The sequence below is a fragment of the Dermochelys coriacea genome, chromosome 2 (assembly GCF_009764565.3).
Source record: "Dermochelys coriacea isolate rDerCor1 chromosome 2, rDerCor1.pri.v4, whole genome shotgun sequence".
Classification (NCBI taxonomy): Eukaryota; Metazoa; Chordata; order Testudines; family Dermochelyidae; genus Dermochelys; species Dermochelys coriacea.
This window is the reverse complement of record NC_050069.1, coordinates 189,607,181-189,623,434: the sequence shown is the minus strand read 5'-3', so window position 1 is coordinate 189,623,434 and position 16,254 is coordinate 189,607,181. Positions and strand designations below refer to the sequence as shown.

At 39.6% G+C, this 16,254-nt stretch overlaps 1 protein-coding gene across 3 annotated transcripts in view; it reads left to right on the top strand.

Annotated features, from left to right (window-relative positions):
* The window catches only part of ZDHHC3 (zinc finger DHHC-type palmitoyltransferase 3), a 40,582-nt gene that overhangs the window by 10,329 nt on the left and 13,999 nt on the right, over window positions 1-16,254 (top strand). For all 3 annotated transcript variants that reach the window (XM_038390591.2, XM_038390590.2, XM_043508879.1), the window contains exons 2-5: window positions 1,759-2,200; window positions 4,503-4,627; window positions 10,423-10,519; window positions 12,797-12,878. In XM_038390591.2, coding sequence (XP_038246519.1) covers window positions 1,895-2,200; window positions 4,503-4,627; window positions 10,423-10,519; window positions 12,797-12,878 — 610 coding nt within the window. In that variant the 5' untranslated portion in view covers window positions 1,759-1,894. The remainder of the gene's footprint in view (window positions 1-1,758; window positions 2,201-4,502; window positions 4,628-10,422; window positions 10,520-12,796; window positions 12,879-16,254) is intronic.

The window sequence follows — 16,254 nt, the reverse complement described above, 5'->3', positions numbered from 1 at the left end:
GATTAATCGCAATTAATTTTTTGAGTTAGTCGCGTGAGTTAACTGCAATTAATCGACGGCCCTACTTAAAATATATATTTCCAGACTAAGATATTGACTTCTAATGGGAAACTATAATATACATCCTTTTTAAAAGGGAGATAAAATCCTAGAAATAGTGGTTTATAATGGAAGGCAGATAAATGTGCTGCTGTTCAGAATCTACCAGATACCTTAGCAGTTGTTTCGATATTGTTTTATCTGCACTAGAATATATGTTCTTTATGAAAAAAGGGAATCCATTCTATTGAGGAATTTAATCCTACTCAAGGTTTTGTTAGTGACAGTCATCCTCAGCAGATGGTCCACGTTGTCAATATGTACCAAACATAGCAATCATGATATGATATGTACAACGGACCTCGCTAAATTTTGGCAGAAGTGACCGATTTTAACAAAGTGTGAGGAAAAATAATTTTTTTCTGAATGTTTGTAATCTCCCAATGTAGTTTTCTGTAGGAAGATTTTTCCAGTTTGATATGAAGAAGAGGGAATAAATACAGAGAAGTATAGGAAATTGCAACAAATGGTCTAGGGGAGAAATTGCCTGCCACATAGGATGTACATTATTTGTGTTGCTATGGCTGAATGCAGTTTGCTTGTTAATACCATGTGTTCAGTTACATATAATTTATAGGGCAAAGTATGTGATCATCAGTCTTTTGGATGAGGTGTGAAACTGGGGAGCTGTTCTCTTGTGGTAATTAAAAATCTCATGGCATTTTTAATTAAATGTTGTTAAAGCTGTTAACATTGGGACGTGATCAAATTTTAGTTTGAGTAAGAAAGTTCTATAGAGTTAAATTCCCCTGCTGTTTCAGTTGGATATGGTTCATTATGGTAGTGCATAAAGACCAACTGGATTGGGCCCCATTGTGCTAGGTACTGTACAGATACAGAGTACTGTAATAGGCAGCCCCTGCCCTGAAGAGCTTACAATCTAAATAGACAAGACAGGCACTGCATGAAGGAAATGGGTATTAAAATGAAAGCAGAGTGAACAATGTGATGGTAGCTAACATCTTTTGGGAAATGTTTTAAATTTTTTTTTTTGGTGGGTTTAGTTAGGAGGGGATAACATAAATGGAAAGGAAAAAGGGGAGAGGGGACATCAAGGGGGCAAAGGGGATGGGGGATAACAGGGGGAGGTGGTGGAGTAAAGCTTAAGAGACGGTGAAGGAGAGGGCTAGACCAAACAGCCAATCAGCACAGGGCAGAGAAAATCCAGTCAGAATTATACAAAATTCTCTGAATGCCCAAACATTTGGCTGTTGGTCCAGCTGGGGTCCCTGGCTGCTTTTTCTCTGCAGGTTTTCCCCAAGACCCAGTATGGGCGGGAGGCACCACCTGGGCAGTAGTGTGGTGGGATCTCACAGTTGTGCATCTGAGGGGGTGCCAGGGGGAGGAGCAGTCCTGGCTTGGGACCATTTTACCCCCTTCTCTCCCAGTGCTGCAGTCCCTGGTTTGGCTGCTTCTGCAGCTGCTCCTACCAGCTCCTACCTAACTACTGTGCTGTCTTTTGGAAATAGTTGAAGTATTTCTCCCAAGCAGTGGATGCATTGCAGTGGTGGGTTAAGGGATTCCTATATATAATTTATAAGTCTTCTGATTAAAGTTTGAAAAGCACTTGGGCTCCTTCTGGACAAGAAGTTCTATATAAACTTTAGATTATCTCTAAAACACAGTTTTATGTTTATTGACTTTCTTTTTGGTTTTCAGCTCCCTTTCTGCAGCCTGGAATCTTCTACATGCTTCTCATACCGTTATGTAGAAGGAGCTTTCCGAGTTTCATTTGTAAAGCCGAAGACGACTATTTCTGATTCTTTTTCACATGCAAGTATGAACATTATAACCTATGATGATTACTCCAGTACACCGCTTCAGAGATATTGAGAGGAAACCTGAATACCTCCAGCCAGACAAGTGTGTTCCACCTCCTAGCCATAGTTCCTTGGGAACAATGTGGTTTATTCGAGACGGCTGTGGTATTGCATGTGCTGTTGTTACCTGGATGCTTGTCTTCTATGCAGACTTTGTAGTCCTTCTTGTTATGTTAGTTCCATCAAGAGACTATATTTATAGTGTGATCAATGGGATATTGTTCAACATGTTGGCTTTCCTGGCTTTGGCTTCGCATTTTCGAGCTATGCTATCAGATCCAGTAAGTATACTGTTGCGTTTTTCTTGCTTGCCAGATGTAGGGGAACTTGGGCCCTTGGTGAATAGTAGATTTAAATAACTTGTCTGTCATCGTGATCAGTAAGCTTGGTGTTGTGGTATGCTAATATATCGTTCTGTTGTGTCAGATTGACTCACCAAATGTAAGGGACCAAATCTCAGATTTTCTTGAGCCTGGTTTGAACAGCTTCCTATTAGTCTGAAAAGGGAAAGAGAGAGAGACTACCACCCTTTTACTCACCAGTACTAGATATAATGTTTTTGGCTTGTCATGACGGGACAAGCCGGAAAGCTAGAAAAACTTGTTTCAATTGTCTGTCTCATCACATGTCACTACAGTGGAAAGGGATAGGAAAAAAATTACGTTGACTTCTGTAGTGAAAAAGTTATGACTATTTTTCACATTAATGATTTAGTTGAATTTATTGGATTATACCTACTAATTCGTATGTCTGTTTTTAGCATTAAATCCCCCTAATAATATCAGCCCATATCTTCATGGCTTCAGAAATGTACCAGATTCCTCTTAACTGGAAGGCTACACAGTCTAAGGTTAGATTTGAAATATTAGATGGATAGTGCAGTATCCAGGGTCTTTGCCTTGGTCAAAAATGCAGTCCTACCCTCCTTTCTCCTCGCATCTCTGAACTGTTGGTAGGGGATTTTTACCAGAGTGCTATCCCTAAATCTTCTTCGATGGCCCTGTCTTTCATATCTGGCTAGTAGATTAAATTTAAAGTTCTTGTTCTTCCAGCTGACAGAAAGGAGAGTAAGTTTTGTCTCTTTTGCCTTCAGAGTCTGGTGGCTGATGTTGGGAATGTTGAAAGAGTCTCTGACACTCTGATCCCTCCCCCAAGCTCCACTTTGTGGGTGAAACCCCCCATCATGAAAACTCTAGTGCCTGTATTTATTGCTTAGCTTGCATCTTATTCAGGAACAGCAGCAGGGAACTGACCTAGTTCTGGGCAGTTTCACTGCTGCTTACTGTAAACTTGGTCAACTATGAGCCGTAGTGGAGGTACTGAAGCTTTTGTCATCAGACTCAGGAATACAGCACTGCAGCAATTTACATACAGTTCATATTTTGAAGGATTTTTTTTATTGTAAATTATTTGAATTGCAGTAGTGTCCCTAAGTGGTCCGATTGTGCTAGTATAGAGATAGAGTAAGAGACAGTTCTTGCCATAAGGAGTTTCCAATCTAAATAAAACAGGCAGACAAAGGGTAGGAGAATGGGACATAATGCAGAAGTAGAGTGATAAATAAATGTCATGTTAGTTCCACATTTATTTATTTATGGCGGCTGGCAGAGGGGCTAATGGGTGTTAAGGTTTTTTGTCAGTTATTTGGTTGGGTTTTGTTATGAGAGTATCAGCTAAACAGAAAGAAAAAAGAAGGGGGGCATAGAAGGGAGATGATGGGGACAGGATAGGTGCAGTGAGGCAGAGGTGAGGAAACTGTGAAGCGGAGGGGCTAGAGCAAAGAGCCAATCACTACTGGGAAGAGCATGTCCAGTGTCAAAAATGTAGTTGAAAGCATTGTTGCTATAAAAACTCTTCCACCAAAAGTCAATTGTAATTTTATTTTCCTAACACAAGATTTATTTTAATATGTACCTCCACACTAGCAGCCATTCATGTGATATGTTTCAGGCTTTTTTAATTAACGTTTTTGCAGTGAAATTGTTTAATATTAAGGTTGGAGATCTTTAATTTCTTGTCTTTTGAGAGTTAAGGTTCCTTCAGTAACATTAACTCAGCAGTATTAAAGATACATATTTAAGGGGAGACTTCAAAAACTGGACTATCATAGTGAGTGCAAGAATTTTAGCTAATCTTATTTCTTTTTCTGGGCCTTATTTTTAAAGTGGTATTTGTATACTTAACATCTCTCTAAAAGTTCTCATTTAAAAAACCCAAAACAAATTGGCTGTTTATGAACACACACAAAATATGTTTGTCTGCAATATTTAATGTAAGTAAAAACATTTCAGTTGTGTAACTTTTATGAGAACACATGCATATGTCTAGTTTGCTGTGACACAAGATCAGATGACAAGTCCAAGTAAACAGATAAGGATTACACCCTGCTTATTATTTAAGTACTATAGTATGGCCTAACAATAGTGTCCTTTCAGCATCTTTCTCTTGTTCAATCAAATTGTGAAATAGTATGGTTGATGTTAGGGAAATGTGCATCTCTCTTCCCTTCCAAGAGCTTGAACTGGGTCTCTTGATGCGATTGGTGAACACTATGGGTACTGAAATCTTTGTTTTCATTTCCAGGGTGCTGTGCCCAAAGGTAATGCCACAAAAGAATTCATTGAGAGTTTACAGCTGAAGCCAGGACAGGTGGTTTATAAGTGTCCAAAATGCTGTAGCATCAAACCAGACAGAGCCCATCACTGCAGGTACCGTCACTTGTGTGTTGTGATTTAATGATGTGATGCTGTGGTTCAAGATTAAAAGAAAGCACTTATGTGATGGACCAGTGTACTGTTGTAGAATGGGATTTCCAAGGGGGCTTAAAGGATTTATGCACCTAACTCCCATTGAACCCAAATGTGAGTTGGGTGCCTAACTCTCTTAAGTTTCTCTGAAAATCCCAGTGCTCAATGAAGACCATAAAATGTAGCATGTCCCAGAACACTTTGATATTGTGCCTTTTGACATTATGACGCTTCCTGATTGTGAGGCACTTCGCTACCTGCCCTTGTCTATGCCTTGTCTGAGGTCAGCTCCTTGACCCTCCTGGCAACACAAGCACTCTCCTCCAGGCCTTGCGCTCTCTTTACAGGTTAGCAATAGGGATACACCAACACCTGAGTCCTGTGAGAATCCCCTTTAGTGTCCAGCCCCTGCTTCATTGGACACTCCCAGAATTACCAGGCCTGCTGTTCCCAAATGAACAGTACACCACAGCTTACTAATTCACCTTAGAACACAGCTCCACTTCACATACAGCCAGGGTCAGCCTTATGAGTGGGCCACCCGGGTGACTGCCCAGAGTGCCGTGGTCGAGTGAGGGCGGGAGGTGTGCCGTGAGGCAGTGCAGAGGTGCATGCTGCTGGCTGGCAGGGGAACACCACAAACTCGCAGAGGCGACACGTGCGGGGTGCCCAGATTTCTCCCGGCGGCGGAACATGGGGCGGGGGTGTGAGCAGTAATGCACAGGTACTACTTGTCCCCTCCCCCCAACGTTTCTCAACGTCCCCTTCGGAGGCTATGATGTGGGGAGTGAGGAGCAACGCCACGGCTCCCTGCATCCAGGTCACTTTCCCCACCTGGACTGTGCTGTGAGATGAGCATCAGAAGTTGATGCTCTCCTGCCCTCCCCTTACACAGCCCAAGTAAGTTCATAGAGGATAGGTCATCAATGGCTATTAGCCAAGATGGTCATGGATGCAACCCTATACTCTAGGTGTCCCTAAAACTCTGGTGGCCAGAAGCTGAGACTGATGTTAGGATGGGTCACTGGATAAATTGCCCTGTTCTGTTAACTTCTTCTGAAACAGATTTTAAGATGTCATGTGATAAGGGGAAACATCCTCTCATGGATTGGTAACTGGTTAAAAGATAGGAAACAAAGGGGAGGAATAAAGGGTCAGTTTTCAGAATGGAGAGAGGTAAATAGTGGTGCCCCGCCAGAGGTCTGTACTGGGATCAGTCCTCTTTAACATATTCATAAATGATCTGAATAAAGGGGGAAACAGTGAGGTGGCAAAATTTGCAGATGATACAAAACTACTCAAGGTAATTTAAGTCCCAGGCAGACTGCGAAGAGCTACAGAAGGATCTCTCAAAACTGGGTGGTTGGGCAACAAAATGGCAGATGAAACTTAATGTTGATAAATGCAAAGTAATGCACACTGGAAAACATAATCCCAACTATACATATAAAATGATGGGGTATAAATTAGCTGTTACCACCCAAGAAAGAGATCTTGGAGTCATTGTGGATAGTTCTCTGAAAACATCCACTCACTGTGCTGCGGCAGTCAAAAAAGCAAACAGAATGTTGGGAATCATTAAGGGATAGATAATAAGACAGAAAATATCATATGCCTCTATATGAATATCATATGCCTCAATGCCTCTATATGAACCCATGGTACGCCCACATCTTGAATACTGTGTACAGGTGCGGTCGCCCATCTCAAAAAAGGTAGATTAGAATTGGAAAAGGTTCAGAAAAGGACAACAAAAATTATTAGGGGCATGGAACCAGGGCTTTGGAGCTGTGCTTCGGCTCTGCTCCAGCTCCAGGCAAAAACCTGCCGCTCCACTGCTTTGGAGCTGCTCCACGCTACAGCTCCAGGCTCTGCTCCAAAGCCCTGCATGGAATGGCTTCCATATGAGGAAAAATTAATAAGACTGGGACTTTTCAGCTTAGAAAAGAGATGGGGCGGGGGAAAAGAGGGGATATGTTAGAGGTCCATAAAATCATGACTGGTGTGGAGAAAGTAAAAAAGGAAGTGTTATTTACTCCTTCTCAGAATACAAGAACCAGGGGTCACCAAATGAAATTAATAGGCAGCTGGCTTAAAACAAACAAAAGGAAATATTTCTTCACACAATGCACAGTCAACCTGTGGAAGTCATTGCTGGGGATGTTTTGAAGGCCAAGATTGTAACAGGGTTAAAAAAAGAACTAGATAAGTTCATGGATGATAGGTCCATCAATGGTTATTAGCCAGGGTGCACAGGGATGGTGGCCCTAGCCTCTGTTTGCCAAAGACTGGGAATGAGTGACATGGAACGGATCCCTTGATGATTACCTGTTCTGTTCATTCCCTCTGGGGCACCTGGCACTGGTCACTGTCAGAAGACAGGATACTGGGCTAGATGGACCTTTGGTCTGACCCAGTATGGCCTTTTTTCGTTCTTATGTAACAGTCACTATCAAATAATAGGATACTGGGATAGACAGACCATTGGTTTGAACCAATATGGCCATTCTTATGTTCTTATGACGTATAGAACATATGTTTAAGCATATATACATAACTCTTCAAATATTTTCTGTACATACATCAGTCAGTGATTATGATGACTAGGCTTTCTTAGAGACCAGACCCAGGGGATCCCTCTAACCCTTATGTACCCCTGTGTGGTTGAAAGAGATCCCTGGGTCACAGACACATTTGAACCAGAATTATTCACCGGTAGTAAAAAGCAATTGAAAATGACATGTGAGTCGTGCACAGTACTTTCTTTGTCATTGTTTATTTGTGGACCAAATTTCTCCAAGCATGTCAGTCACTTGTCTGTTACAAGTGTGGAGTTTTAAAAGGCATAAAAATATCTTAATTATTTTTAAATCACTTTTTCACAGTTATGGAATATAATATTAGTTAAAAGAAAGTATGTTTTCTGGGAGAGTGTATAAATACAGGGAAAGCTGTTGCACACAGCTCAGCAGTGAGCGCATGAAAGTTATAGTTGCAATTATAAGCAGCAAGACTGCAGAAGGTTGATATAGCTCTTATTGTATTAAATCTTACTTTGCTAGTCTGCCACTGAGTCCTCTGTCTGTTGTCAGGATAATCAGTGATTTACGGTATGGGTATGTGGGAATGAAACAAGAAGAGAAATGGGTAAAAGAGAGCGAACTGAGAGGAAAAAGACCCAGAGAGGACATATAAATAAAGTCATAGAAGTCAGAAATCAAAATGTGTGTAAGTCCATAAAAAGTAGCATGTCTCAAAATACTAATATCTTCATTCACGGACCTGATGGCATTTGTGACTTTGGCTTTGATTAGCCCTTTTATTACTACTAAATTAATTTAAAACTTGCTTTAAATAGGTATTTTAATTTCAGATTTCCATATTTTGATTTACAAAGGACAAACAAAAATTATGGGACCTAAATTATGCATGTGGTGGGGAGTTTGGGGCTCCCCCCCCTTTCCCTCTCTCTTTTTTGATATGACAAACATCCTTGGGGGAGCTATTCACAATAAGCTTTTAGTATTAAAACTGTTATTTAGGTCACTAATTTTTAATTATTCTTTTTTTAGTATAAAATAGAAAAACTTTGTTTCAGTGGGTAGTTAAGAGATCTGTGTGAGCATCGTCATTCCTGTCACCCCCTCCCCCAGTGTATTCCTAGAGGATTTGCATGAAGGGACTGCAGTTACTTTCTGGGGGGGTTAGGCTGCTTTGTGTAGCCATCTGTCTTTTTAGATTTGGAGGAGCTATAGCTACCATTAACAACAACCCTCTTCTGCTACCTAGGGATGTAAAATGTTAACCAGGGGTTAACAGTTAAGGTGGGTTAACCGGTAAGACTAATGCTTACTGGTTAACTAGTTAACATTTTACATCGCTGCGTTCTCAGGCCATCTCCAATGCCCATTGAGGTCCATGGGAATCCTTTAAAATAAATAATTCGCTGTTCTGTGTGTGGGTGTTTCTCACAGCAGGATCATACGCAAGCACAGCAGATGTTGGTTACCATGTGCATAAGAGTTCTTGCTGTTCACATGCTTGTATGAGGGAGCTGCACCCAACTAACTGCTCCCTCTGACCAAGTTTCTGGCCCTGCTCCTGGGAAGGAAGCAAGGTGATCCCTACTAACCTTTTGGCCCTGTCTCTGCCATCTAGCCCCCTGGAAACATCTGAGGATGGAGGGTCTTTGCTGCTTCCCAACTCCCTGCCTTGCCCTAGTCTCAGCTCCTGGAAGTTACTCCAGCTCCAGCTCTCACCCTGTCCCACCATTGGCTCCTTCAGGTGATGTCATAGCACCAGCCCCTTGCTGCCTCCCATCCCTACTCCTTAGGACTCCTGTGTGGGCTACTGTCTCTCTCCCCTCTTGGCCTGGCTGCTCCACGTCATCCCTTTGGAGGGAACTCCTTCCCTCTTCTCTCAACCCAATGTCTCCTAGCTTCCCCCTAGTGCTTCAGAGAGTAGGTGTGACTTCTCAGCTAGTCATCTTCTCTATCTCCAAGATCTTGTGGAGCAATCCTGTAAAACCTGCTGGTCCTGAGCCTGCACAGTCTGACATTCAAGATCTTAGTTGTTTATTTGCATCTTGGGAATTCTATTTCTTGCCTTTGGGGACTGCTTCCTTCCAGGATCTGTAATAAATACTCGACTATTTCAAAATAGGGATGTTAATATTTATTAACTTTTTTTTTGTTTTATTTTTATTGTCCGTGCATTCTTGTAATTAGTTTCTTTAAGAGTTTGAGTTTTTTCTTTAAGGTCAAACAGTTTAACTTTATAATAAGAAAAATATAATAAGCAGACCCTCCATTTCTCTGTTTAAATCCTGTGAGGGTTATTGTGAATCCACATATTCCTGGTTTTCATATTTGGTTTTCATACTTTTTTGTGCATTTTAGTACCAGGGGGACTGGCTTTCTTCACTGCTTTATCATATGATAGAAGAGTAAAAAGCCTTTTATGATGTTAGTTGGAGATTTAAAATGCCAGTGAAGCAGCAGTGACTAGTAAGCTAAGAGATACTAACATTACAGTGAATTAATCATCTTTGATTGTTTGACTCCGAAGCACAGTATGCATTTGCAGGACTTTTATTTTTTAGAATTAGAATTGTTACATACACTTGAGTGCTTTTGCCCCCTTTTGCTGAGTGCTTAAAATCTAATTTTTTAATTGTGGTGATGGTGTCTCAGTGACTCCCACTGGTAAATTAATCCAGTGCCTGACTGACTTCATTGCCAGGTATTTTTCTGAAAAATTAATTTGAATTTTCCTTTTTTTTTTTTTTTTTTCCCAACAAAGCTCCTGTCAGAGTAAATTTAATAAATTGTAACAAATTACTGAAATTGTACCTAAGGTTATTCTGAGAAGTTTATCCATTGCTGTATCCTATGATTTTATTTTTTATTCTACTACACTGAAACTCTCACAGAGCCCAGCGGTCAAACCTAGACTAGATTTAAATCAATTTCATTTTGCTTAAATATAATATATAATGTTCAATCTCTGTATATTAGTGGAACCGTTAATCATAACGTTATTTTGTTGTGATTTGACATTTACTTTTTGTACGACTGCAATTTGGGACAATAGGTTGGTTGACAATTTTGAACAGAAGTAGCCAAATTAACGTGTGTGTGTGTGTGTGTGTGTCTGTCTGTCTGTCTGTCTGTCTCCAGGTACCCAATATTTTCTTTGTATTCTTGCTGTATTTTCTGAAAACCACACACTGTAAAGATTTTTGTTCTTTATTGCAGTGTTTGCAAGAGGTGTATTCGGAAAATGGATCATCACTGTCCGTGGGTTAATAACTGTGTGGGAGAGAATAACCAGAAGTACTTTGTACTGTTTACAGTAAGTTGTTTATTGAGTAAAGTTTTCTGTCCAAGCAGAGACAATGAAATTTCAAGCTATTAAATGACTGTTAAATGGCTGTGAAGACAGGATTTTGGGTTTTTTTTATTTTATTTTAGTATAACCAAACTGGAAAATATGTTACAAATTAGCAAAATTTAAATAATTAGGAAGAAAATGTTATAAAAGAGCAGGAATAAGTCATCACAAAATGTACTTTGCCATTTATTTTGTCAATTTGTATAGTATTGGTTAGTATAATTCATAGTGTAGCAGTAAATATACCTCACAAAATCCTCCACAGTAATAATAACGAAATCTCAATCAGCTCTTTGGGGCAGGGGCTGACTTTTTGTTCTGTATTGATATTTTATTTATACAGCACTTTGCACAATAGAGTTCAGGTCCATGAGTAGGGCTTTGAAATGTTACAGTAATACAAATAATAATAATAATGTGCCTCATTATTGCATCTGCTGTTACCTCTTTGCTGCGAGGGTGGAGAGAAACCTCATTTTTTTGGCAAGGATTACAAGGGTTTTACTTGTAAGTAGCCAATGTTGGCACTCAAAAATCAGGCAGAAATGCTTCTGATTTTCTGACTGACTGTGTACTGTATCTACTGTGTATAGAGAAAAAGCATGGGTGTGTAAACTTAATTACCATATTTTCCATGTAAACATTGAAATCTGGGCTTTATTGAAGTCAATGACAAAAATCCCAGGATTTCACCCAAAAAATTCATGTCAAGAGAATATTACAGCTGCACAATTGACTTTTTTAGTGTTTGTTCCATTTTATCAATAATCTTTTATGGTAAATCTCTGGGTGGAAGATGGTCTGTTATGATATTAGGAAATAGGTGCAAGTCTTCAGTCAGGCTTGAAGTAAGAATTGAAAATAAATGTATGAATCCTTTAATTTGCTTTTCACTTTATGGTGTATTCTGATATTGCCAGAGGCACAGCTAGTTAGCTTTCTTTTTGAGGCACAATACCTAGTTTAGTTGAGAAAATACAAAAATATTTATGCAGGGTACTTTTCCACTGGCCTAGTCTCTTCTCCTCCATCTGATTAAGCCTGTACTATCTTAAGAGGGAGGAATGAATGAATGAATGAATCTCTCCTTTCAATAACCAGATTGGAATACCGTTCCTAGCTGGTTCATCCCAAATGTGGGATGTTGGATTTCAGTTTCAGCTAAATTTGACAAGTCTGTATTTCAAAGTGGACCATATTAATCACCTAATCTGTCTGAGGAAAAGATTAAACAAGTTTTTCTATTAACCTCTTTTTAAGGGCTCAAGAGGAGGAAGGATGGTAGCACATAAAAGTATCAAAAGAAAAATATTTTTCCATTGTCTTTCATTTGCACCTCATTTGGAAGATATTATGTTTCCATATTCATTGGTATTTTTCTCATTCTGTACCACTACAATGAAAACCTTCCTACGTACATGTGTGTATGTTGTAAGTGGTGGGGGTAGCAATGCCTATAGTTAACAATTTAAAATTTTCCATGCTAAGTCTGCCTCATGTTGATATTTATTTATTTATTTAATTTTTAAATTTCCGTGAAAATGTTTCATTTTTTTTTCAGAATGAGATCAAGGAAAACACATTGTGCCAATAGTAAAATAAAACCAAAAACCCAACAAACAAAAACTTACAACTGTTACATTGAAAAGCCCTAGCACTTCCATGCTTTGGAGCAGCGACTTGAAATTTGGCAGTGTTGTCCTGGTATCAGGGATGTGCCTTTTGCTGTTCCCCCTGAAAATCCGGCCAAGTTTGGCCAAGTTATGAGCCTCTAAAAATCTCATTTTACATATTATCAGTAGAGAGTACAAATAGTATATGATAGGCAACGTGGCCTTGTGATAGATAGCTGAACTGGAATTCAGGAACCCTGGGTTCTGTTCCCAGCTCTGCTGTTGTCCTGCTGGGTAACCTTGGGCAAGTCATTAAATCTTTCTGCCTCAGTTTCCCTATCTGTGAAATAGGAATGATGATACTGACCTCCTTTGTAAAGCAGTAAAGATCTATTGATGAAAAGTGCTATATAAGGGCGAGGTGTTATCATATAACAAGATTGTATCAGAATTCATATGCACAAGGGGGCCAAATTAGGATTGTCTATCTTAGTTTTGGCATTTCCTAATTTTTGAGTGCTCGACTTTGCAGCCTTAACATTTTTAATGTAGTTTATTTGGACATATGTGTATAAGCAGCTTTTACAGCTATGCTTAAAAGTATTTTAAATACCTTGTGTTTCAGATGTATATAGCACTAATTTCCATGCATGCCCTAATCATGGTGGGATTTCACTTCCTGTATTGCTTTGAAGAAGACTGGACAAGTGAGTATTGACACAGTATTCCTTTCAAATATCAAATTAACCTGTAGAGACAGCATTGTGATATAGTTTAGGGGAAAGGCAGCTTTTTTTCCTGCTAGTTGCCAGAGAATGCTGTTAATGAGCTACTTTTTATTTTTGTGACCATTCCTGGAGTTTAAAATTCCACCTATCCTGTCAGGAATTTTCTGTCCTGAAGGGTTAAGTCCTATTTAAACACACACCATACGTAACCTGGAGAACAGATAGAATATTAAGTCAGTACATAGGAAAAGATTAGTGTATACATGAATGTATCACTGATAATTCCTGCATGCTAAAGTGAGATGGGGAGAATGCATGGGCTCTTTTACAATCAGGTAATGGAAACCAGCCCTGCGAAACTGTTGAGAAAACTGATCAGCTCAGATGCATTCTCACATGTTCAAACAACTCTCCCTGCCCTCCAAAAACAAAAAAAAAACACCTCATGCTGGAAAAGTCATTGAGTAGAATTTTACAAAGCTGCTTTAAACCATCAGGTTTAATCCACAGTAGTTAGGTAGATTGACTTATTTTTAAAAAGAGCCAGGGCTTGATAAATCCACTTGCCATACCAAGTAGAAAAGTTTATCTTAGAGGTGGGTGGGTGTATGTGCATCTGTTTACATGCAGGAGGATAAGTTTCAATTTTTGCAGGATTTAAGTTTTCACTTTGAAATAATTACAATTTTAGTCATTAGAACTGTGAAGAAAACCTTACAAATGGGAACTAATGTATTGCAAGCCTGCAGCTCATAACTTTGCCTGGCAGACACAGTGTTAAACTGATAAAATCTGCAGCTGCTCACAGTGGGCAGAAGGAGGCTGTGGGAGTGGTAAAATAAAGGAGGGTTCCTTTCCCTCTCCAAAATAATCAGGCTCTAGAGAGCTAATGAAAAGCGAGCTCCTTCTCTTTTTCAGGTATGGAATCCCTGAGCGCGATTCAGGGGCAGGACCCTGGCAGAAAGCAGCTGGGGGGTGCATCTGAGTTTCTGTAGTTACTGCTGACCCTGGACCCTATTGATGGGGTCCTCATCTTTTGTATTGGCCTCTGGGTATTAGGTGTCTGGTAAAATTTAGAATCCTTGGTCAGGGCAATATCTGCAATTGGTGTACTTGTGGAAAAGAACTGTTTTTAAGCAGTTCTCAATATTTGATTTCACAGAATTGAGAATATATTAGAATTAATTCATAAGCTAGTAATTAAATTTTGTTTGTATCATTTTTCCTTTTTCTTATTTCCCCCTCACTTTCCTAGACTCACAGAAATGCAGGACTGGAAGAGACCTTAGGAGGTTATCAGGTCCAGCCTCCTGCACTGAGGCAGGACCAAATAAATCTAGACCAGGGGTTCTCATACTGGGGGTCAGGACCACTCAGGGGGTCATGAGGTTATTGCATGGGGGGTCACGAGCTATCAGCCTCCAACCCAAACCCTGTTTGCATCCAGCATTTATAATGGGGTTAAATATATAAAAAAGTGTTTTTAATTTATAAGGGGGGGGGTCACACTCAGAAGCTTACTATGTGAAAGGGGTCACCAGTACAAAAGTTTGAGAATTACTGATCTAGACAATCCCTGACAGGTGTTTGTCCAACCTGTTCTTAAAACCCTCCAGTGATGTGGATTCCACATCCTTCCTTGGAAGCATATACCGGAGCTTAATTACACTTATAACTAGAAGGTTTTTTCCTACTATCTAATCTAAATCTCCTTTGCTGAAAATTAAGCACTTTTCTTCTTGTTCTCCATATCCACTGAAGGTAGAACAGTTGTTCTCCTTCTTCTTTATAATGGCCCTAGCATATTTGAAGACTATCTGTTCCCCTCTTTGTCTTCTTTTCTCAAGACTAAACATGCCCAGTTTTTTAAATCTTTCCTCATAGATCAGGTTTTCTAAATCTTTTATCAATTTTGTTGCTTTTCTCTGGATTCTCTCCAGTTTATCCATATCTTTCCTATAGTGTAATGCCCAGAACTGGACACACTACTCCAGCTGAGGGTTCACCAGTGCCAAGTAGAGCAGGACAATACTATTAGTCTTTTTTGCAACTGTATCACATTATTGACTCAGTCAATTTGTGATCTACTGTCACACCCAGAGCCTTTTCAGTACTACCACCTAGCCAGTTATTCCCCATTTTGTAATTGTGCATTTGATTTTTCCTCTTTAAGTCCTTTCACTTATCTTTATTATATTTCATCTTGTTCAATTCAGATCAATTCTCCAATTTGTGAAGGTTGTTTTTAATTCTAATCCAGTCCTACAAAGTGCTTGTAACCCCTCCCAGTTTATCTTCCTCAAATGTTATAAGCCTACATTCCTTCATTATCAAAATATTGAATAATACCAGATCCAGGACTGACCTCTGCGGGACCCCACTAAATATGTCTTCCCAGTTTGATATCAGATCATTGTAACTATTCTTTGAGTACAGTGTCTCAACCTGTTGTGCACCCACCTTTATAGTAATTTAATCTAGACTGCATTTCCCTAGTTTGCCTATGGGAATGTCATGTGGGACTATGTCAAAGACTTACTAAAATCAGGATATCATGTCTACAACTTCCCTTCATCCATTAGGCTAGTAACCCTGTCAAAGAAGGAAATTAGGTTAGTTTGGCATGACTTGTTCTTGACAAATCCATGCTGGCTATTCCTTATAACCCTGTTATCCTCCAGGTGTTCACAAATCGATTGTTTAATAATTTGTTCCAGTATCTTTCCAGGTATCGAAGTTAGGATGACTGGTCTATAATTCCCCCTTGGTCCTCGTTGTTCCCCTTTTAAAGATAGGTTTTGCCCTTCTCCAGGTCTCTGGGATATCATGCAACCTCCATGAGTTCTCAAAGATAATTGCTAATAGTTCCAAGATTGCTTCAGCTAGTTCCTTAAGTATGCTAGGGTGAACTTCACCAGCGCCTGCTGACTTGAGTACAACTAACTTATATAAATCTTCTTTAACCTTTTCTTTCCCTACTCGGCTTGCATTCCTTCCCCTTGTTGCTCATCATTGCCCTTTTTAGTGAAGACTAAAGTAAAATAGGCATTAAACACCTCTGCCTTCTTGGTGTCATCAGTTATTAGCTCTCCTTCCCTGCTAAATAGAGGACCTACACTCTCCTTCATTTTTCTCTTGCTCCTAATGTATTTAAAGAACCTCTTTTTCTTTGCCTTTTATGTCCCTCACTAGGTGTAACTCATTTTGTGCCTTTAGACTTTCTGATTTTGTCCCTACATTCTTATGCTGTTCTTTTATACTTCTTCTTGGCAATTTGTCCATGTTTCCACTTTTTGTAGGATTCCTTTTTGATTTCCAGGTCATTAAAGAGCTCCTGATGGAGCTATATTGGCTT